The 24,867-nt window shown below is 40.2% G+C and overlaps 2 protein-coding genes across 2 annotated transcripts in view; both read left to right on the top strand.

The window, feature by feature from the left end:
* Positions 1 to 5,164, top strand: part of LOC106632397 (adhesion G protein-coupled receptor G3) — a gene marked incomplete in the record, with an annotated part of 21,588 nt that extends 16,424 nt beyond the window's left edge. Inside the window, 4 exon segments of the mRNA XM_042214787.1 lie at positions 3,203 to 3,483; positions 3,662 to 3,755; positions 3,851 to 4,179; positions 4,266 to 5,164. Coding sequence (XP_042070721.1) covers positions 3,203 to 3,483; positions 3,662 to 3,755; positions 3,851 to 4,179; positions 4,266 to 4,390 — 829 coding nt within the window.
* Positions 5,165 to 8,422: 3,258 nt separating this feature from the next.
* Positions 8,423 to 21,176, top strand: LOC102298729 (adhesion G-protein coupled receptor G1). Its single transcript, XM_042214792.1, has 13 exons — positions 8,423 to 8,608; positions 8,714 to 8,749; positions 8,887 to 8,938; positions 11,966 to 12,050; positions 12,254 to 12,361; positions 13,339 to 13,500; positions 13,578 to 13,635; positions 13,726 to 13,817; positions 16,265 to 16,371; positions 17,831 to 18,108; positions 19,437 to 19,539; positions 19,666 to 20,000; positions 20,091 to 21,176. The coding sequence occupies exons 1-13, from the start codon at positions 8,551 to 8,553 to the stop codon at positions 20,135 to 20,137; spliced, it is 1,521 nt and encodes a 506-aa protein (XP_042070726.1). The 5' UTR covers positions 8,423 to 8,550; the 3' UTR covers positions 20,138 to 21,176.
* The last annotated feature ends 3,691 nt before the right edge of the window (positions 21,177 to 24,867 follow it).

Raw genomic sequence — 24,867 nt, 5'->3', positions numbered from 1 at the left:
GAATTTATTAATCCCAGAGGGAAATTGAGTTGTCATAGCAGCAAATATGCAACAAACATCTAGCACTCATATAAAATGAAGTGTAGAGATTGAGATATTTTTAGATAAATATTAAGATAAATATAGAGGTATCAGTATAAATAAATATATATACATTTAAAAGGGACACACATATGTGTGTGTGTGTTTGTAACACGCCCCTAGTGAGAGGGCAGCCAACAGATTATATCTGGTCCTGAAAAAAACAGGTAAATGATGAGATGGACGACAGGTAGTTTGTTTTCCTCTCTCGCTTCTGTCAGATCTTTAATTATACACATTCATGTGTTCAAAATCGGTTACAAATCGTCTGAAGCTCTTTATCTCACATTCCCAAAATCAGAATAAACTTAATGATAATATAAATAATATAAACAAAAATCTAAACAGCCATATTGCTTGTTTGTTACTCAGAGCTACAAATCCCACTCTTTTTACCCACACATAGTTTAATAAAACAAACATTCCTGCACTGTACCATATACTAGTGCCTTATCTGTGTAGTCAAAATCTCCACATCAACATTGCAGAGTGACCAGAGTTGTTATTTCTCTAACTTTAGTCAGTTACAGTGGCAGCACATCAAACTGTCTCTGTGAATTCACTAACTCAAATATACGGGAGCGGTGTTGTACTTTTGAGGGAGACTTAAGTTTAAAAAAAGACAAAGCCGAAGGCTACACGCAACTCCAGCATGCGCGAGCTAAGCTAGCTCCTCCTGTCTTAACCGTAACAGATTTCAAAGACCAAGACAAATACAGATCCCACCGAGACAAACTAATCGTCAGGTTTTACTTTTACTTGGCATGTTAATTACGTGGACCATATTCAATTTTTCAGTTCAATTAAATTTTATTTATATAGCGCCAAATCACAAGTGCAGTCGTCTCAAGGTGCTTAATATTGTACAGTAGATCGTACAATAATAGATACAGAGAAAAGCCCAACAATCATATGACCCCCTATGAGCAAGCACTTTGGCGACAGTGGGAAGGAAAAACTCCCTTTTAACAGGAAGAAACCTCAGACAGAACCAGGCTCAGGGAGGGGCGGGGCCATCTGCTGCAACCGGTTGGGGTGAGAGAAGGAAGACAGGATAAAGACATGCTGTGGAAGAGAGACAGAGATTAATAACAGATATGATTCAATGCAGAGAGGTCTATTAACACATAGTGAGTGAGAAAGGTGACTGGAAAGGAAAAACTCAATGCATCATGGGAATCCCCCGGCAGCCTAGCAGTCTATTGCAGCATAACTAAGGGAGGATTCAGGGTCACCTGGTCCAGCCCTAACTATATGCTTTAGAAAAGGAAAGTTTGAAGCCTAATCTTAAAAGTAGAGATAGTGTCTGTCTCCCGAATCCAAACTGGAAGCTGGTTCCACAGAAGAGGGACCTGAAAACTGAAGGCTCTCCCTCCCATTCTACTTTTAAATACTCTAGGAACAACAAGTAGGCCTGCAGTGTGAGAGCGGAGTGCTCTAATGGGGTGAAATGGTACTACAAGGTATTTAAAATAAGATGGGGCCTGATTATTTAGGACCTTGTATGTGAGGAGCAGGATTTTGAATTTAATTCTGGATTTAACAGGAAGCCAATGAAGGGAAGCCAAAACAGGAGAAATATTCTCTCTCTTTCTAGTCCCTGTCAGGACTCTTGCTGCAGCATTTGGATTAACTGAAGGCTTGTCAGGGAGTTTTTAGGACAATAAGGCCACAGTAAGGAATAAGGTCCACATGTGGCCTTATTACTTACTAAACTGAATAAAATAATTAAATGATGAGACAGCCTCTGCTAGATCTGATGAAGAGCAGTAGCATTACACTAAACCATCTCACTAGGGCGGAGGTGCCCCCTTGTGGCGCAACTTGGGATCTCAGAACATGTTGGCTCTCCAACAAAAATCACAAAATTAAGGCCCTTGTGTAACAAAACTACACCTGAAAACAATGTACAAAAATTAAATCACATAATATGGCCACACATTATAGTGTTCCTTGTGCAAATATATGTCATGGAAGAATGAAGCTATGTTGTGAAAGATCAGATATATTTCACAAGTATAACCAGTTTAGTTATGCTGTGACAAAGTCGGTGGAACACAAAACCAGTTTGTCATAACTGATCACATTTCTTCTGAAAGTCTAGCAGCCCACAGTCATGGGGGAAAAATGTTTAACCCCTTAGCAGTCCTATTAGTCCCCTAAACCATCCAATGTCCCGTGGGCGGTACGTCCGACTGCTAACAGTTTAATAAATTGATCATTATCAAGCTGTGGGTATTAATCTGCTTATATTTGCCATTCGATGGGAGAGAGCAGCTCAGTGTGGTTTGTGGCAAAAACCTCTGAGGACACAAATACTGTGAGACCCTACTGTGCTGCTTATGAACTAAAGGGTAAAACTTTTACTACAGATATTTTTACTAAGTTTCGTCAGGGTGGCCTATATAAAGAAATGTCTCTATATCTGAGCATTTATAACAGTTTCCTCTAACAGTTGTTTCTGCAAAGACTGATGAGCATGTGAGGTTGCAGAGATTGCGTCACAAAAGCTCAGTTGCTGCTTACATTTTGGGAACTATTTTTTTTTTCAACATGTTGATACTGGTATAAACAAAATGTAGTCACTTCCCCAGAGACATCTTCTGTCAAGTAGCCTCAAAGAAACACTGCTACGAGGGCCTGGAAATGCCATAAAAAAAACCCTGAACATTAAGAAAACAAACTCAATAATATTAATGGTAGAAAAAAAAACATGTGATTGTGAATGAAATTTGTGAAGTAATTAATTAAAGAAATGTTGTGCACATTAATATATCTGCCTGAGAGTGATTTTGTCATGTTTGTCTTTGTAATTTGTTTGTTTAATGAATTTGTTGATTTTCCCATTTCAGTTCAACCCATATTCTGTTACATTTCTAACATTATATGATGCAAATGAGGCGACTGCTACTCAAAGTGTGGTATTAAGTGAACTTTGTGGCTACATCTAGTTAAGAGACCATTAGAGAAGTGAGGCTACAGCCTCATGGCCTTTCTTACATATAGTTTTATCTGCTGCATTAGTGTGGAGTTATTACCATCATCTCACATCTAAAAAGGCAAGATAATGTCCACTATCTCCACAGTTGGCAACAAGAGAATAATTTTGTTTCTGTTTTAGTCGGCGGCATCCTGAGAAATCCATAAGTCTGCACATGCAGCTAACAGTGGCGATGTTCTGCCTCCATCTCACCTTCCTGCTGTCCAGCCTCCTGGCCCAACTACTGAAGGAAAAAGAGGACGGCTCATCTTGCCTGGTACTGGGTCTGGTTTTACACTGGTCCCTTCTGGCCACCATGACCTGGAGTGCTCTGGAGGGGTTCCACCTCTACCTTCTGCTCATCCGGGTCTTTAACATCTATGTGAGGAGGTACCTGCTCAAACTCAGCCTGATTGGATGGGGTGAGTGTCGTTTAGGTGGGACGCTGCTCTGCAATACACTGTCACAAATCTTTAAATGAAAGTGGATTGTGTTGAAGTGTTGCAGCAGCATTGAGAAGTAGAGAAACAGTGATAATAATGCCTCACGCTGTCCTAAAGAACATTCAGCTGACATTAATTCTGTCTTCCATGTTTTCAGGTTTTCCTACACTGGTTGCAGCTGTTTGTGGGATTTCACGTGTTTATGGCAAATACACTCTGAAATACAGCAACAGCAATTTAACACAACACATGTAAGAAACTATCTTTGATATCACTTAATATTAGAGTGAGCCAGGAGATTTTATTTCTAAGCAAACCCATTTTTTATGTCTTTATTAATGAGCAGGTGCTGGATAAGCGGCAAGTCTGAACAAAAGCTCCTCATAGTCAGCTACATCACTACCGTGGCCTTTCCTTTCTTCGTGGTTGTGTTCAATGCCTGCATGCTGGGGCTGGTGGTGTTTAAGATTTGGGAACTAAGAAGGGGTGATAGAAGCTTTGGAAGCAGCAGTGACTGGAAGAAGATAAACAAAGAGAGAAAGAAGAGGTTATGGAAGGACTGTGTCACAGTGCTGGGCCTCAGCTGTGTCCTTGGGTTACCTTGGGGGTTAGCCAGCACTACATACGTTTCACTCGCTGGGATCTACATATTCACCGTATTGAACTCCCTTCAAGGTTAGTATGTGATCATCATGTCAAGGATTAACTGGACTTTGATCATTTAATAGAAGAACTGACAAACTATGTCTCTCTCTTCACAGGTCTATTTATTTTCCTGTGGTCTGTGGCGATGGCCTGGTCAAAATCTCAACCTGAAAATAACTCCTCAATCAGAGAGTCTTCCTCTCAGAAAATGATGACTACTAGTTTCAACAGCAGAAACTGAAAAGACTAATGCATTATCCATGACCTATATTAGGTGTTTGGCTTCTATTGATATATATTTCAGTATAACTAACAATTAAAAATATATACACATTTAGATGTGTTATTTCTTCCTTTTTGTGCAAATACTATGTAGAAATTTTGAAGAAAATTCTTGTGATTTTCTGTTTCCTCTTTCAAGCAAATATCAATAACTTGACTGTAATGAGTGGCTCTTTGAGTTGACTTCCTATCAGTTGGAAGCAGTGCAGTTATTCTACTCTGACCTCTGGCAACAACAAGGCATTTTCTTCCAGAGAACTGATGCTCTCTGGATATTTTTTCCAGCTTATTCTCTGGAAACTGCAGAGAACTTAGTGTTGGAAAATGCCAGTAGATCACCAGTTTCTGGCACCAATGAGCACACCATGCTCACACCTCCATTCTGTTTCACAATTTAATCATGAGAACATCATCTTCACTATTCCTTCATGCCAATATGCATTGAGTTTGTTTGTGTGTTTTGCTTTTTAGATATTTGCGTTAATGACCTGTTGAACTAGTGTACCTAACAAAGTGACTAGTGAGTGTAGTATTTTTTTTTACTGTTTTTAGAGATTCCGTGCAAATAAGAGACAATAAAAATGACATTTTGAAGACACAAATAACATTTCCATGTATTACATTGTATACTAGATGACCTAATAGTGTGGTCAGGGAGTGTATGTTGTTTGTGATTCCACAGAGACTCTGACAGGCTAACACTAGCAAGACTTGGACAACTCACAACCTAACAGGATAAGCATGACATTGCTAAAGCATCACCCTTTGAGGTCCTTCTGATAAATTGCTCCTAATGCTATACCTACTTATAACTAGTTATTATTTATAGCAACGTTCAGGTTAAAGAAAAAATGAACTACAGTACTCTCTGAATGATCGATATTCATTAAGAGTATTTTAAAATACCTTCTTTCTTAATCTTGCCAATTCTTCCCTGATATTGATAAAGTAAATCTTTAAAATGTTGACAAATTTTGAAAATTTTTGACAACGATTTTCTTATAAAATAGTATTTACTTTATTTACTGTTACAGTTATGTGTTAGGTTTTCCACAGCTTAACATTTACTTTACAGCAGTCTTCAAAAGGAGAACAGAGCGGAAGAACTTCTAAAATGCAGTACTTGGTAAGAGACAAGGCTGTTAATAATCATCTCCAACATCATGACCTGACATTAGAAGTTTAAACAGGTGGCAGGTGGCACCAGGTGGCAGCAATACCACAGGAGACACTCTTCCTCTTTTTTATGCATTACTCTTATGAATTGCTCATGCATTTCATGCATGTCTCCGTGCTCTGCTTTTTACCTGGATGGCCCCTGATGCACTTCTGTCTCCTCCTGATAAAGGTGTTTATCACCCACCCCTAGCTCATGAAACTGCCTGGTGTAGCGCAACATCACTGAGTATATACTACATGCTGTTTGGATCAAACTGTGTGTGACGCTGTTTAAGCTTAGCACAGGATATACCAAGAAACGCGTTTCAGGTGATGTTTTTCTACACTGATTGTATGATTAAGGGACACTATTATCAGTGCTTGCTTTCTTGATCTTTGACATGTTACTCTGTATCAGAATCAGAAATACTTTATTAAGCCTGAAGGAAATCATGGGTTACAGCAGGCAGCATGCTGGTTGGCACTTGCGCACTCACAAAGGAACGCTCCAACCAAACACACGATGTCTGACCTCCATCTTCTTCTTTTTTTTTTTTTTTTTTTTTTTTTTTCTAAATGACATCAGAAACAGCAGTATGCGACATTACGTGATGGCAGAGCTTCAGTTCATCCTTTGTCATTTTATTTTATTTTATTTTATTTTATTTTATTTATTTATTTATTTATTTATTTTTAAATAAATAGGACAGGGGGAATGAATGAGAGAAAGAGGGGGAGAGAAAGAAAGAAAACCAAAGGGGAGAAGAGATGGTGAGAAGGGGGGGGAAGAGAGAGAAAAAAGAAAAAAAAACAAACAGAGGAGACAGCAAACAACAAAGAGCAACATAATAGTAGAGAAAACAAAGCACCGTCACAATAAACTAGCTAGTCATAGATATCAATAGTTACTAAATAATAAACGATATTGTGCAGCACGCAAGATAGACAGCGCACGTCTGTGAATACCCATGTGTACACCTGTGTGCATACATGTGTGGATCAGCATGCTTGCATTCCAAAGGTTTCTCCATGTAATGATCTGCTAGGGAGTGTGGGGGGGCCACAGCCCCGTCCTCCAGGGTGTGAAGCGGGTATGGAGGAGATCAAAACTCCAGACATCCAGAGGCCCCCAGAACACAAGAGACCACGGAAGACCAACAGAGGGGCAGCCGCGCCACTGTTCCAGTAAGAGCTGAGGAGAGTCCCAGATGAGGGCTCGCCCAGCAGCCGCGGAGCAGAAGCCAGGGGGAGTTGCAGTGACGCGCCCGTGAGCTCCGCCGGCCCCCAGCTGTGCCTGAGTGACCGAGCCCCAGGCCGAGAAGCCGGGGGCACCCCACCTCCAAAGGGGCCCGAGCGAGCCCCAGGCCCCAGGCCCCGACAAGCAGCCGCCAAGGAGTGAGCCGGTGTGTACCCGGACGCCCACCCCCAGACACAAAGAACCACCAACACACCGTGTTGACCTCCATCTTCGAGATAAGTGTTCAAAGGTGTTTGGAATCCAGGATGGGGGACATGGGATGGGGACGAAGAGTCTAAACAGAGTCTGTTATCAGAGAGAGAGTTTTTTTGTTCCGTGCTGCGTTCGATGAGCACATTTTGAGAATTCACGACTTGTCCCATTGTTTCAATCATCGCAGGCAGCCTTGTGGGGTTTTGAACAGCTGTTTCCGCCTTCTTCAATTTCCAATAAGCCAGGGCCAAGCCAGCTCCGATCAGCAAAAACCCCGTTATCATGGTTCCTGAAAAGTAGATGTCTTCAATGTCCTCGATCGACAGTCCTACCAGGCACACGACCCTCTAGTTTTTTCACCCGTCTATCATGTATCCGGCAGGGAACGTCCCTCCAGGACAATCGGGCTCCCCCCGAGCCCAGGCTTGATCAAATCCATAATTCCTCTTTTAGGTTTTGGAGAACAGACTGTGAGAGTCGCATGTTGAGGATTCCTGTTGTAATCATCCAAACCAATTTCCTATCGTACAAGGACGATGAATTAGGTGCCCAGTTTCACTTTCCTGGAGCTGACAATATTTTCTATATGGGGTATCCTACAACTTTTTTCAGTCTGGGACAAGGGAACTGAGGTTGATATCAGTTTGTGTCTCCAAATCCTCATCACAAGCCTCTTTGTAGTGTCCCAGGCTGAACAGTTATAACACTACTCCAGGCAGAGCACAGATTCCTCCATCTAGTTTTTGTGGTTAGCGTGTGGGTTCAAGGCCAAGCCTCGGAAGGGGTGATTTGGGAGTATGGGGTATTCAGTCCACTGTTACAGACAGTCTGGTTCTTATAGAGCTGCAGACAAACACTATATACTGGAATACAGATACCTTCAAAAATCTGGATTTATTTTCATGTATTGCCATCTTTAGAAAAATGACAAGATGCGAGTTCAGGTTTCACTTCCTTGATAACTTATAATTCTCAACATTTCTTGACAATTATGGTTTAACGTATTCCTATCTGTGTATATGTAAAGCAGTAACATTAGACTAATCACTTTTCTTCAAAAAAACTAATATTCATTATTCAGTTACATTTTTTGTTTCTGTGTAACTGTCAATTAATTTTTTTTAAATGGTCAAGACTAGCTTCAAACCAGTTAAAGCTCTGAAGCTTGCTTTGGTTAAAGCAAACTAAAAGACCATGATGTGGTCTGGCATCATGGTCTTGGCTGGTTAGTCATGTTCTAATGCTTTTTCACAGTGTGTCAGTCTATGTTTACAATGAAATTTTCAGTGGAAATTTAAACCAGCAGCTTCAAATTGCTCAGTCATGACATCTTTGAAAAAAAACCAAAACATTAGCCATGAATCACTTCCTCCTCTGACCTCTGAACCACAGCTCTGCTAAGAATGTGTGAAATTCTCAGCTCACTTGGTTAAGCACACTTCAACCTGGTAGGGCAGCACATTGAATGGTCCTCTTACAGCATAGAGCTATTTGTGGACGAGTGAGACACGATGTGGATTACACTTTTTCTCTTCAAAATCATCTGTTTTTCTATGTCCCAAGCTGTTGGTGAGTAAACTTACGATGTAATTGCTGGTATGTTTACAGTTGTTTGCTTATGAGATGAGTAACACTAACTGTAAACAGCCCCTTAAAACACTTCTCTACTACCAGGTGGCAACAACAGTTTCAAAACGCAGAAGCCACTAAGTAAGTACTGACCAAACAGCCGAACATCTTGCCTTTCATTTGTCTCTGAATTCAGACTTCAAAACTGTATCAACTTCAAATCTTGTATGACTGTTATTTTCTGATTCCTTCACTTTCTGTTTGCTTCACTTTGACAGGGTGTGAAGATGTCCTGCTTCACTGTACACAAAGTAGTCTTTTTTGGACACGGTAATTTAAATGATGGACATCTAAACACTCCTGCTTTGGATAAGTTGCATTGTTGTACTACATGAATGAATTAATGTGGACACTATTTGCTGTGGATAAATGCTGGATTTGACTTAACATGACTGTCAAAACGAGAAACACAGATATACATAATACATTTTGTTTATGGAATCAGACATTAAACCTATTGAAATTAAGATGAACAACATGTTCATATCTAGATTGTCATCATTTATGTGTTTTGAAATATCTGCCTCAGCTAAAGGCTATGTCCACACTAATACGTTTTCGTTTGAAAATGCATCGTTTTCTCTCTGTTTTGGCCTCCCGTCCACACTGGGAGTTTCCGCTGATGGAAAACGCAGCGTTTTCAAAAAGTTCTTGAACATGCATATATTTGAAAACGGTGCTTTCACGTCACAGTGTGGACAGCAAAAACGCAGACTTTCTAAACGATGACACATGTTAGTCATATGATGCAGTCATGTGACCAATTAAACTAAGATAGCGGAGGGCATTATAGAGCATTTGTTTTCTATTGCTCTCAATTTTGACAGCCTTATTAAAGATTAATATCAGTTTGTACATGCTCCAGAGACCTTATTTAATTCTCACTCGCGTTTGCATCTTTGTACTTTTGTGTTACTCGCAGCAACAACTCCACCTCATTGTTAGTCCATTTAAAAAACTCGGTGCTTTTCCTCAACATTTCAAAGAGCCTGAAACTAAATAAACGGCAGACAGAAGTGAGGCAGGTCGAATCTTCTTGTTTCACGCATGCTCAGTACTGGAACGTAAGCGTTTTCGGCCGTTACAATGTGGACGCGCAACTCTGAAAACGACTGAAAACGCTAGTGTGGACGCGGAGCATTTTCAGACAAAAATGCCGTTTTCAAATCTATCCGGACTTGTGTGGACGTAGCCAAAGAGTACTCCTGAGAGTGTTAGTGCCTTTCAGAGTCATAAATGATGCTATCCAACTGCCTGTTAGGGTACCTGGGTGGTCGACCCACTGTTTGTCCAGCAATAAAGCAAAGTTTGAGTTTACTTCCGCCTCTTTGAGTCTGCATATTGGGTCCCCAAATCTGCCTGCCACACACAGCCACCATGACACTGACTTTTCCCATATGGAAAAGATATATATAAATCTTATAAAGTTTTTATCTGTCTTGTATGAAACTTGTATGAAAAGCATACAAGAGTGAAAACACATATAAGATCCCTTGAAAAATTATGTAATGAAACTTGTATATTTTGTATACTTATTAAAAACATATATGATTTACTCATGAAAGTGGCCACTTTCATGAGTAAATCATATATGTTTTTACTATTTCTTTCCCATATGGGTTACTAAAAGCTGACAGTGTCATTTGGTGTCAGTGCGCGGCTTAAATCACCAGACTGTCATGCAGGAAAATGGGGTTTGTGTGCTTTTAGAGAACTTCATGGGTTTTTTTTTTTCTTGAACTTTTGGAATTCGGAACATGTTCCATTAAACAATGTGTTCGATCAACTTAGTAGATCCATGTTTATGTTTATCATATATACACTACTAGTCTGTTTACTTTTTACATTGTACATACATATTGAAGATATCAAATACCCAATTTCCTTGCGGGCCAACCTTCGGGATCAATAAAGTTTATTGAATTGAATTGAAATATATAAAGCAAGATATATGGAATTATGCAGCAAAGAACAAAATGACTGTAAATATGTCTTATATTTTAAATTCCTCAAAGTAGCCACCCTTTGCTTTGTTGACAGCGCTGCAAACCCTTGGCCTTCTGTTAATGATCTTAATGATGTAGTCACCTGAAATGGTTTTCACTTCACAGGTGTGCTTTGTCAGGGTTCATTTGTGGAATTTCTTGCCTTCTTAGTTGGGATGGGACCATCAGTTGTGTTATGCAGAAGTCAGGTTGGTACACAGCTGACATCCTGTTTCACAACATATGTTAGAATTCGTATGATGGCAAGAAACAAACAGCTAAGAGAAACAGCAGTCCATCATTGTTTGAAGAACTGAAGGTCAGTCAGTCCGGGAAATTGCTAAAACTGAATGTGTCCAAGTGCAGTCGTGAAAACCATGGAGTGCTGCCATGAAATTGAGGACTGCCACAGGTAACGAAGACCAAGAGTTACCTCTGCTGCTGAGGATAAATTCACCAGTGTAAATCTGTGCTTTGGTCTGATGAGTCCAAATTTGAGATCTTTGGTTCCACCCGTTGTGACTTTGTGCAATGCAGAAAAGATGAACAGATGGTATTTGCACGCATGGTTCTCACCATGAAGCATAAAAGAAGAGATATAATGGTGTGGGGGTGCTTTGCTGGTGACACAGTTGGGGATTTATTCAAAACTGAAGGAACACTGAATCAGCATAGCTACCACAGCATCCTGCAGTTGGACCATCATTTATTTTTCAACTTGACAATGACCCCAAACACACCTCCAGGCTGACCAAGAATGAAAGTGATGGAGTGCTGCGCCAGATGACCTGGCCTCCACAGTCACCTGATCTAAACCCAGTCGAGATGTTTTAGGATGAGATGGACCGCAGAGGTAAAGCAAAAGGGCCAACAAGTGCTCAGCGTCTCTGGGAACTCTTTGAAGTCTGTTGGAAAACCATTTCAGGTGACGACCTCATGAAGCTCAGTGAGAGAATGCCAAGAGTGTGCAAAGCAGTAATCAAAGCGTGGCTATTTTTAAGAATGTAAAATATAAAACATGTATTGACTTTTTTCACACTTTTTGGTTTTCTACATAATGCCATGTGTGCTCATTTATAGTTTTGATGCCTTCAGTGAGAATCTGCAACATAAATAGTCGTGAAAATTAAAACAAACCAGTAAATGTGAAGGTGTGTCCCAACTTTTGACTGGTAGTGTTTATCAATATTTGCAGGTAATATATTATCTGATTATTGTAATGGAAACGTCACCTTCAGTATATATTCATAGATTTAGTTGTGCCATTTGTTTCAGATCAGTGAATACTTATATAGTGAGTATATCTTTGCAGGTGTTATGAGGAAAGAACTGCAGCCTGTGAACTCAAAAGACGTATATTCGGCTTCAGTCGTCAAACCGTGAACTCATCACTAGAGGTGAGCACATTTTTGGGGGGTGAGTTTGTTGTTTTTATAATATCTTTTCTTGAAAGATCTATAAATACCTGAGACAAGGAACAAGGTGCAAGCAAAGGTAACTTTTATAAATTATAACCTGTGTTATATATATTTGTATTGATGTACTGTGGAGGATGTATGCATTCAGATCTTTTTTTCATGCTCTTGTTTGTGCTTTTCAGGGTGATATGAACCCTACATTTCACCACAGAATTCACATCCCATCCTCAGCTTTCAAAGGAGCTGCCACCACAGTGATGGCTTCTGTTATCAACAGCACTTATTTTAAGGTAAGTAGAACCTTAAGAGAGAACCTTAGTCCCATCATACAGTAAGAAGACATAATTTAAGTATTGTCTTTCATAGAAACATTTTGCATCAACTTTTTTTTCCAAAAATGTTGTTTATTTACTTTATATCCTCTGTCCCGTGAAGTGGAAATCAGGTCTTGTTTGATTGCAGAATGATATGATGGCTGAGTGAGGCAGAGAGGATTTTACTCAGAGCTGTAGAAGTTTATTTATAGCTGTCAGAAGGTGATGTGGAAGAAAACCAGACGTTAGAGACACAAAGGTGAAAGTTCAGATGGAGGATGGCAGCTTTTGAAAAGCCTGAGCAGGGGCAAAATGACGACATCCAAAAGTCCATTATGGCTTTGCAAGCTAGGGCACTAAAGTTGTAGGATTTGGATTCTCAACAGGACACTGCCCTGCAAAACGAATCATCTTTCCATGGCATCCTTGTTGCATTCTCTTTAAGAGTTCTCACTTTTCAGAGGGCTTTATTATTTTCTCACGCATCAGTAGGAATGGAAACTTATAAGAATTCAGCAATGCTGATTCCATTATCAATCATTTTTACCCACTCGATTGCTTATTGATGCTCATTAGGTTCTCGTGGGCTTTGCTTTGAGAGTCACCACCAGCTCCAAGCAGCATGTCAAAGATATGCAAATGAATTGCATGCTGTGAGCTATTTCCCCTCTTTGTTGTTATCAGAATTGGGGTCTTTTAAAAAGTAATGTATTACACATTGCACAGGATACTTTTCTTCAAAGTAACGCAGTACGCTACTTAGTTACATCTAGGGCAACATAATTCGTTATACTACTCCTTACATTACTTTTGCCTTTCTCTGTAAAATGGCCCAAAATTCACTCTTTCATAATTACCATTTCATAATATAAACCTACAGCCTACAGTCCCACACACAACAAAAATCCCATTTTCAACACTAACATTACTGTCATGTGTCTGCCTCATTGCAGCTGAGTCCTCCTCAGAAAAGTAGATTCCAATTCCACCGCAGAGAAGGCACTGTGCTCGGAGGATTAGTCCTCGCGGTGAAGGCAGTTAACATGACAGAAAATGGTGAAATCATCAGAAATCTCTTACAACCCATCATGTTATTCTTCAAACACAACAAAAAGGTAAAAATACAAACATAGTTGGGCTAACATCATATTTAGAAAATGGAATAACCTGTTTCCCTCTTATTTTGATTTAGTCTTCACAGATTACAGATGGAACTTGTGTATTTTGGCAGGAATCAGACAATGGAACAGGTGCTGTTATCGATGTCATTGTTCGGTATTTTTATTTCTAAGTAAAAAGGTGACGCACACTTACTTGCTCTGATTGTTTTTCCTGTGTAGGTTACTGGAGTGTTAAAGGCTGCAAAACCAATAAAACTGAAGATGAATTTATTTGCAGCTGCGACCATCTCAGCTTCTTTGCTGTTCTTGTGGTAATATAATTTAACAGAAAATGATCAAACTTTTGTCTATTTTTGTCTTATTATTGTTTAGCAGCTGTAACTCGGCACAGCATATCAATTAGGAGACAAAATGCCATGTGTATAGCATTTGAGGGGTGACATATTTTGTATAATTAAATATACCAGAATAAATGAGAGGAATAGATTTTTTAATGCCAGCGTGAGCTAACCAGTGCATTACATATAGATTGTATAAAAGCAGGATGTAACCTGATATGTCACTCGTTAGTTTTGGAATCAGCATTTAGAAGCCTCAGTGTTAGCCGCCTTGTGGAAGAGAGGACAGCAGATGTTAGGAATCTTCATCAATAGTCTGTATTGGTACATTGTACAGATACAGATATCTGCTTTTGATGACTTACGAAACAACAATAAAATACTGGAATACTTGTATTCTCTCACTAAAACTGAAGTACAAATTGTTTGGCTGGGTTGTGTCACACCACATAGTATTTGTTAAATAATATCACTAATCTAAAGGTTAGCTGACAGTATTTAGCCAGAGCTGTTTATGCTAGCAAACATGTTACTCAAAGCTGGCGCATGCCTGACTTTGAGCCTCTCGTTATAACTACAATTATAACTCTATTACAATTGTAATAAATAGGATGAAATTATCTATAGAACCTCAAAACTATTTTTGTACTAAGCTGTAAACTTGATTGTTAATATCATTATGGCAATTTTAACCTTAGTAATTAACTTGCTTTTGGAGGAACTGCAGTGTTTAGCATGTCTACACCAGCTTCTTGGTCACACTGGTACTTCCTTTATTTTTACATACGTACATACAGTGGGGCAAAAAAGTATTTAGTCAGCCACCGATTGTGCAAGTTCCCCCACTTAAAATGATGACAGAGGTCAGTAATTTGCACCAGAGGTACACTTCAACTGTGAGAGACAGAATGTGAAAAAAAATCCATGAATTCACATGGTAGGATTTGTAAAGAATTTATTCGTAAATTAGGGTGGAAAATAAGTATTTGGTCACCTCAAACAAGGAAAATCTCTGGCTCTCACAGACCTGTAACGTCTTCTGTAAGAAGCTTTTCTGTCCCCCACTCGTTACCTGTATGAATGGCACCTGTTTGAACTCATCATCTGTATAAAAGACACCTGTCCACAGCCTCAAACAGTCAGACTCCAAACTCCGCCATGGCCAAGACCAAAGAGCTTTCGAAGGACACCAGGAAAAGTATTGTAGACCTGCACCAGACTGGGAAGAGTGAATCTACAATAGGCAAGCAGCTTGGTGTGAAAAAATCAACTGTGGGAGCAATCATCAGAAAATGGAAGACATACAAGACCACTGATAATCTCCCACGATCTGGGGCTCCACGCAAGATCTCATCCCGTGGGGTCAAAATGATCATGAGAACGGTGAGCAAAGATCCCAGAACCACACGGGGGGACCTGGTGAATGACCTGCAGAGAGCTGGGACCAAAGTAACAAAGGTCACCATCAGTAACACACTACAACGGCAGGGAATCAAATCCCGCAGTGCCAGACGTGTTCCGCTGCTGAAGCCAGTGCATGTCCAGGCCCGTCTGAAGTTTGCCAGAGAGCACATGGATGATACAGCAGAGGATTGGGAGAATGTCATGTGGTCAGATGAAACCAAAGTAGAACTTTTTGGTATAAACTCAACTCGTCGTGTTTGGAGGAAGAAGAATACTGAGTTGCATCCCAAGAACACCATACCTACTGTGAAGCATGGGGGTGGAAACATCATGCTATGGGGCTGTTTTTCTGCCAAGGGGACAGGACGACTGATCCGTGTTAAGGACAGAATGAATGGGGCCATGTATCGTGAGATTTTGAGCCAAAACCTCCTTCCATCAGTGAGAACTTTGAAGATGAAACGAGGCTGGGTCTTCCAACATGACAATGATCCAAAACACACCGCCCAGGCAACAAAGGAGTGGCTCCGTAAGAAGCATTTGAAAGTCCTGGAGTGGCCTAGCCAGTCTCCAGACCTCAACCCCATAGAAAATCTGTGGCGGGAGTTGAAAGTCCGTGTTGCTCGGCGACAGCCCCAAAACATCACTGCTCTCGAGAAGATCTGCATGGAGGAATGGGCCAAAATACCAGCTACTGTGTGTGCAAACCTGGTAAAGACCTATAGTAAACGTTTGACCTCTGTTATTGCCAACAAAGGTTATGTTACAAAGTATTGAGTTGTATTTTTGTTATTGACCAAATACTTATTTTCCACCCTGATTTACGAATAAATTCTTTACAAATCCTACCATGTGGATTCATGGATTTTTTTTTTCACATTCTGTCTCTCACAGTTGAAGTGTACCTCTGGTGCAAATTACTGACCTCTGTCATCATTTTAGGTGGGGGAACTTGCACAATCGGTGGCTGACTAAATACTTTTTTGCCCCACTGTATGTATTTACTGAACGCCTGAATTGTCACAAACTTGGAAGCGGAGAAGCTAAGCTACATCACTTACATTGGATCAGCACTTTCAGTCGTCTTCACATTCATCAGCCTGATTGTCTTCATTTGGTTACAGTGAGTGTCCTCATGTCCCGTGATGTGTCATATTTAAATATTGTAGAATATCTCTTTAGTTTAGCAGACGAGACATTTTTTTCATCCTTTCATCAAGGACCTAAAGTAATGTGTTCATACTAAGTGAATTACTGCCATCTCATTTCATAGAAAAATTACATTTTGTTTTGTTTTTTACTATGTTGTGAAAGATTAGACATTAGTTATTAAGCATCACAAAGCTAACTTGTCCCACACACGTAAGATGACATTCATTGTGAAAGATTTCGCATCAAGCATTTCATTCTGAGTGGCAAAAACCCAGGTCACACAAATAGCCAGGAAGCCCACCACAGTGTTTGGTGGCTAAGTAGATGGCTTGCCTGTTTCTGAGAAGCCTACTATGTTATGTTGCTAGGTTACAGCGCCTCTCACCACATGTTGCTTCATAGGACCTCAGTTGTTGCTCCAATTTTTGAAACTTTTTAAAAAATAATGTTTGAACTTCCCTGCATGAATGCCTTTTTGCAAAACCTAGTTAGTTTGTAAACCTAAAGAAATGCCTGGGTTTTTGCCATTTGCAGAGAGTAGGTTTTAGTTCCTTATAAATAAATTATTGTTCTCTCTTCTATAGTTTGACTTGTTGTTTGTGACACTGCACCCTGCTGATAGTAAACCACTTCAGCCCCCAGTCTAGTTTCAACACACCTATATGTCAGTATTGCGCAGCAGCTATAGCTATAGCTGATACTTTCGCTTTAGTTCATTGTAAATTTACATTGAACTTTGGCCACATCTCAATTTACCTTAAAGTATTTTACGGGGTTGGAAAGCTTTGAAACACTGTGAATCCTGACACCTATGTCAGTTGTTGTTAAATTGTTTATATTTAATGGCTCTTGCATGTGACGGTGCCAAAATGACATGGTGGGGACGTCTGTATGTCTGTTGGTCACAGATGAACGAACTACTGCATAGGCATAGAAACAAGAAATTGGGTACTTAAGTTGTAAACACCATTCAATGTTCATGAGATGTACAGGAAATTTTCATTGTGGGTTCTACACAGGACAAGCAACTCCTTCATGAAACTACCATGAAGAAATGTGTAAGGTATTCATGTGACAACAGGAAATAGCTTGACAGTAGCAACAGTTGGCCTCAGCTGTAGCACACTTTGACAAAGTGTGAAGACCCTATCATCACTGCTGCCAGCTTCAGTTTTTTGTCTTTTATTGTTTAATCCACAGGACCACGAGCCTCACTTACACATAGACAAGACATTTTATCTTGTATATTTAGTCTTATAGCCATTATAAACAAACAACAAGGTTATAATCTCTATTGGTGTAAAGTATGGAAAAGCATGGAGTATGAACAGATATTGAAACTGATTTTAAAATTAAACATCTAAAAATGCCAGATTATGTCTACTGTCTGCAAAACTGGTGATAAATAAATAATCTTGTTTCTCTTGTAGTCGGCGGTGTCCTGAGAAGGCCACAGGTCTGCACATGCAACTTACAGGGGCAATGTTCTGCCTCCACCTCAGCTTCCTGCTGTGCAGTTTCTGGGAATGGCTGAGGAAAAATGAGGACAGCTCAATTTGCCTGGTTCTTGGTCTCTTTCTACATTGGTCTCTGCTGGCCACCTTGACCTGGAGTGCTCTGGAGGGGTTTCAAATCTACCTTTTGCTCATTCGGGTGTTTAACATCTATATCAGGAGATACCTGCTCAAACTCTGCCTGGTTGGATGGGGTTAGTGAAGTTTTGTTGGGACATTGTTTCTGTCAAATATGGCAAAAAAAAAGAAAAGAAAAACACTAATGAAGCAATAGTTCCAAGACAAGACTGAGGGCAATTAATATAGGCAAGGTAATTAATGATTTGAAAACAGGAGAGTAACAAGACAGCTGAATCTAATCTAACTTCTATTGTTATCCTTCTATCAGAAATGAGAAACTACCTAAACGGAAATACTGAGCACAAGTTGGGGGTGAAACTCATAACAGTTGAGACCTGACAATAAAGAACACTAAGAAACCAAAAAACTGACAAATAACCTTAAAAACAAGTAGAATTATACAAAGAAAAATTCAGAAACAAGAGTATCCTGAGCTCTCTTTGGCTGTTGTTTGAATCGGTCACCTTTAAATTAAGAAAAAGTTATAGTGGGACATTTTCACACATTATCTACTAAAGCTGCTGAATGTTATTGACTTTTTTCAGTCTGTGGTTTCCATTGTGTTGCAAATCACTTTCTCTCTCAGTTCAGCTTCTAGTCAACTGAACAAACTGACAAAGTCTGGCAGTTTAGAGATAAGAGGAATATGTAGATGGGGCTCAATCTCAAAATTTCTCAAGGTTGGTGATTTGTGTAGACTCATATTATTGTTTTTTGTTTGTTTGTATTTTTTTCATGTAGAGCAATTTCTTTTTGAATAAATTAAATTAAGAGAAGCCACATTCCAGTGTTTGCGTTTTACACGTACACACACAGACACTGGCAAGGTTCTTACACTGAAGCCCAGAACCTGGTGATAATCTAACATTCTCCGTATATCTTTTATTTTATGTTTAAGAAACTGCAATGGATATTGCATTTTTTTTTAAAAAATGTTACATTCAAATCAAATTCAAATTCAAATTTTATTTGTCACGTACACAGTCATACACAGTACGATATGTAGTGAAATGCTTGGACAACTGCTCGTGACCTAAAGAAAACAAAAAAGGAAAAGGCTATGAATAAGATAGGAAATAAATATGAAAAATTAAAAAGGGTAAATTTAACTAGGAAGGAATAAAATATAAATTAAGGTTGAAAATAAAATAACTGTACAACAAAATACACAATATAGAACTATATAAGAATGTATGAAGAAATCTAAATAAATATATACACAATAACAGCAGCTGTACAAGTATTAACTGGAAGTGAAGAATGTAGTGACCAGTGTTGTGCAATCCACATTATGTCTTGTGCAGTGCAAATATGCTTAAAGTGATTAAGTGATGAAGTGATCTTATCTTGGTCTTTGTATCTAATGATTCAATTAAAGGTAATTGATCATTCCCTTGTCCAGGTTTTCCCACATTGGTCGCAACAATTTGTGGGATTTCAGGTGTTTATGGAAAGTACACTCTACAACTAAGGGAAACCAAAAATGGCAATTCAACAGCACAAATGTAAGAAACTCAGTGGTTTTGATTTTAAATATGTAATTAGCATGGTATTTTGACTATGCACAGATACATGCTGTTATGTTAAAGGAGCTCACTGTATTTTTTTATTTTATCTTTTATAATGGGCAGGTGCTGGATTAGCAGCGACTTCCAATCAAAGCGTCCTCTAGTCAGCTACATCACTACTGTGGCCTTTCCTTTGTTGGTGGTCGTGTTCAACGCCTGCATGCTGGGGCTGGTTGTGTGTAAGATGCGGAAATTAAGAAGTGATGATAAGAAGATGAGCTTTGTAAGCAGCAGTGACTGGAAGGAGATAAACAAAGAGAAAAGAAAGAGGTTATGGAGGGACTGTGTCACAGTGCTGGGCCTCAGCTGTGTGCTGGGGTTACCTTGGGGGTTAGCCAGCACTACGTACGTTTCACTCGCTGGGATCTACATATTCACCATTTTGAACTCCCTTCAAGGTTATTATGTGAATGATTCTTATATCAAATATGCACTGGACTTTGATCACTTGCAAGAAGAATTAACACTCGTTTTTCTTCTCTTCTCAGGTGTATTTATATTTCTTTGGTCTGTGGGTTTGGCCCGGAAGTCTTGATCGGGCTGTTTCATTAGTCAGAGACTCTTCAAAAAGTGTTGAACACCAGTTTCAGCAGCCAATAGCCAATAACAGCCAAGATGTATTATCTATGACGTATATTAGGTGTTGACTGTTGAATGAGTTTTTGGGTTTTTGTTGCTGTTTTGTTTCTTCTTTTATATGCAAATGTCTGTTTTGAAAAAATGCATTTATGATTCTTATGGTTGTATTATTTTTAGTAGAGAAGGCAAAGATTCTCAACCATTTACTGATTCATAAAAGACAATTCATGTATTATGACTTAGGTAAGTTACTGTAGATGGAAACTTTTGTGCTTTCATAAAAACATTTGGTTTCACTGCAGGTCAGTCTCTCAGTGAACTATACACTTTCAGATATTTTTGTCTGGCTTTCTCACGTATGAGTCAAGTAGGAAAACTATGATTAAAATATTTTAATGCACAGCATCATTTCTACACACTTAAATGGTCTAAATGATCATTTCTGGAAACTATCATAAGGTTTAAAGTTTCATGTTAGTTTCTTGAGCTAAAATTGCACCTAACCTTTTGCTTTAGTGGTTTAGGTACAAAGATTGCTGTCAGTCCTTCTGTTTTAATCAACAGTACATCCTGAAACACAAGCCAGCCTATCACAGAGCCCACATACCCTCTCAGCAGCTGACTCAATGTGTATTAGTCACCTATAATTGAGGAGACTATGCAGACACGCCATGACTTTTTGCTACTGTACAGATGATTGTGAAGCATGAATGTTGCAACATAGCTCAGTGGTTAGTACTGTTACTGATGGAGTGTTTAACATGAAAAAATACTTTTATTGCTTTGGACTGAACTAACTTTTCAGTGAAATGGGGCTGCAGACATCATCTGATGTTATCTGACAGTGCTCAGACTGTGTTTACTGAACGCAATATGGATGAGATCTTGGCTCTGCAACGGGGAATTGATACAGGGAGTGCAGAATTATTAGGCAAATGAGTATTTTGTCCACATCATCCTCTTCATGCATGTTGTCTTACTCCAAGCTGTATAGGCTCGAAAGCCTACTACCAATTAAGCATATTAGGTGATGTGCATCTCTGTAATGAGAAGGGGTGTGGTCTAATGACATCAACACCCTATATCAGGTGTGCATAATTATTAGGCAACGTCCTTTCCTTTGGCAAAATGGGTCAAAAGAAGGACTTGACAGGCTCAGAAAAGTCAAAAATAGTGAGATATCTTGCAGAGGGATGCAGCAGTCTCAAAATTGCAAAGCTTCTGAAGCGTGATCATCGAACAATCAAGCGTTTCATTCAAAATAGTCAACAGGGTCGCAAGAAGCGTGTGGAAAAACCAAGGCGCAAAATAACTGCCCATGAACTGAGAAAAGTCAAGCGTGCAGCTGCCAAGATGCCACTTGCCACCAGTTTGGCCATATTTCAGAGCTGCAACATCACTGGAGTGCCCAAAAGCACAAGGTGTGCAATACTCAGAGACATGGCCAAGGTAAGAAAGGCTGAAAGACGACCACCACTGAACAAGACACACAAGCTGAAACGTCAAGACTGGGCCAAGAAATATCTCAAGACTGAGTTTTTCTAAGGTTTTATGGACTGATGAAATGAGAGTGAGTCTTGATGGGCCAGATGGATGGGCCCGTGGCTGGATTGGTAAAGGGCAGAGAGCTCCAGTCCGACTCAGACGCCAGCAAGGTGGAGGTGGAGTACTGGTTTGGGCTGGTATCATCAAAGATGAGCTTGTGGGGCCTTTTCGGGTTGAGGATGGAGTCAAGCTCAACTCCCAGTCCTACTGCCAGTTTCTGGAAGACACCTTCTTCAAGCAGTGGTACAGGAAGAAGTCTGCATCCTTCAAGAAAAACATGATTTTCATGCAGGACAATGCTCCATCACACGCGTCCAAGTACTCCACAGCGTGGCTGGCAAGAAAGGGTATAAAAGAAGAAAAACTAATGACATGGCCTCCTTGTTCACCTGATCTGAACCCCATTGAGAACCTGTGGTCCATCATCAAATGTGAGATTTACAAGGAGGGAAAACAGTACACCTCTCTGAACAGTGTCTGGGAGGCTGTGGTTGCTGCTGCACGCAATGTTGATGGTGAACAGATCAAAACACTGACAGAATCCATGGATGGCAGGCTTTTGAGTGTCCTTGCAAAGAAAGGTGGCTATATTGGTCGCTGATTTGTTTTTGTTTTGTTTTTGAATGTCAGAAATGTATATTTGTGAATGTGGAGATGTTATATTGGTTTCACTGGTAAAAATAAATAATTGAAATGGGTATATATTTGTTTTTTGTTAAGTTGCCTAATAATTATGCACAGTAATAGTCACCTGCACACACAGATATCCCCCTAAAATAGCTAAAACTAAAAACTACTTCCAAAAACATTCAGCTTTGATATTAATGAGTTTTTTGGGTTCATTGAGAACATGGTTGTTGTTCAATAATAAAATTATTCCTCAAAAATACAACTTGCCTAATAATTCTGCACTCCCTGTATACCTGATGACCAGTGAGGGACATTAGCCCGACTGCAAAATCGGATGCAGTTGTTCACATTAACCCAAACAACAGCAAGTTTATTTATTCATGCGGGTGGCTGTGGCTCAGGTGGTAGAGCAGATCAGACTGGAAGGTTGGTGGTTCGATCCTTGGCTTCCCCAGTCTGCATGTCAGATATCCTTGGGAAAGATGATGCGTTCATCGGAGTGTGAATGTGTGTGAATGTAGATTACTTTGTACTTGTGTTTAGAAGTGCTTGAATGGGTGGATGAGGCATGTTGTGCACAGTGCTTTGAGTACTTGGGGAGAGTAGAAAAGCACTATATAAGAATCAGTCCATAATCATCTCCTTCACTCATTCGGCTCTGGAACAACAAATTCTTCTCCTTGATAATGGGACTCTGTTTTGACTCTCTGCCCCTATCCTTCAAGGACACCTGCATCAGCCGAGGACTGTTGACTTTTGCTTAACCAGGTGAAAGGACACACTCTCTCTCAAGCTGAACACAGGATACACACACACACACATGCATGTACACTGATGCAGATATACACTCACCCCCCGCCCCCATTCCAAAGCCTCTGATGCTTGCTACCCACCTGATGCAGATGGTCCAGTCCAGCACTGGAAAAGGCTGCAGGACAACATGGCTGCTGTCTACACCGGATCATTCCTTACCCCATACCCTCCTCCCTTTGCATGTCACGTCCTTTTACATGGTGTAAGATGTGAATATTCATTTGCTTTTTTGTTTTCTTTACTGTCCTCAAACTGGCTCCCAGTTAGGAGCCCAGTTCGAGTAGATTTTTTCTCCTCTTGTCCCTGATGTGTGTACTTTCACTGTTCTTTTTGGTGCGGCCAAATAAAATTTCAACTTTGAACATCTAGGAAATTTGGGGGTGACTCTACACTGTGTAGTATAGTCATATAGTGGCATGGTAGCTTTATAATTAATATAATTATTTTAATTACTAATATACTGCTGTGTGGATTTATCTATGAGAATAAAATATTTTAAAAAGTAATTCTAGTTTTTTAAATTTTTTTAAATGTGTAATAAAAATTAAAATAGTAAGTAATAAGTAAATACAAGTATCAAAATGTCCATTCATCCATCCATTTTCCTGCCTCGCATCCGAGCTTGGGCCCAGGGGTAACTATCTGAGCAGAGAAGCCTAGACTTCCCACACCCCACCTACCTCCTCCAACTTGCATTCCCAGGCAGCTGAGAGATACAATCTCTAGTGAGTCCAGGGTCTGCCCTGGGTGGGGCCTCCTCCCGGTAGGATCATAGTCTTGGAATGGGAAGTGCTGGTTCTCATTCCTGCTGCTTCACACTCAACCACAAACTGCTCCATTCAAAGGAGAAGGTTACCGCACGATGAACACATCATCTCAAAAAACCCAAACAAAGAACCTCCACCACCTTGCCATGCTTCTGTCCAACACCAACCGGAAACAAGTACAACTTACTACCAGTGATATGAACCGAGCTCTGGCTTTATTTGTACAGGGACAGAATGGTCTGTAAAAATGAGCCAGGCACCCCATTCTCCCAAAGCACCCTCAACAGGATATCCTGAGGGACCCTGTCAAATGCCTTCTCCAAGTCCACAAAACACATGTATACTGGTTGAGCAAACTCCTACCCACCTTTGAATATCCTTGAGAGGTTTAAGATGTGGCTGTAGCTCAGGTGGCAGAGCAGGTCAGCCACTAATCAGAAGGTCGGTGGTTCGATCCCAGGCTGCATCCTGGCTGCATGCCAAATATCCTTGGGCAAGATACTAACCCCGTGTTTGCCTACTGGTGGTGGTCAGAGGGCCCGGTGGCGCCTGTGTCCGGCAGCCTCGCCTCTGTCAGTGCGCCCCAGGGCAGCTGTGGCTACAATGTAGCTTGCTATCGCCAGTGTGTGAATGTGTGAATGACTGAATGTAGTGTAAAGCGCGTTGGGGTCCTATGGACTAGAAAAGCGCTATACAAATGCAGGCCATTTACCATTTACCAAGATGTGGTCTAGTGTTCCACAGTCAGAACAAAAAAGTCATCATTCCTCCAGAATCCAAGGTTTGACAAACTGGCAGACTGTCCTGTACCCTGGCATACACTTTCCTAAGGAGGCTGAAAAGTGTGATCCCCTATTGTTGGAGCTCTTCTTTAACAGGGGAACCACCACTACAGTCTGCCATTCCAAAAGCACCCCCTAAGATCTCCACT

Source organism: Haplochromis burtoni, unplaced genomic scaffold (assembly GCF_018398535.1).
Source record: "Haplochromis burtoni strain Fernald_Lab_line unplaced genomic scaffold, NCSU_Asbu1 Contig_610, whole genome shotgun sequence".
NCBI classification, from domain to species: Eukaryota; Metazoa; Chordata; class Actinopteri; order Cichliformes; family Cichlidae; genus Haplochromis; species Haplochromis burtoni.
This window is presented reverse-complemented; position numbering and strand designations above follow the sequence as displayed.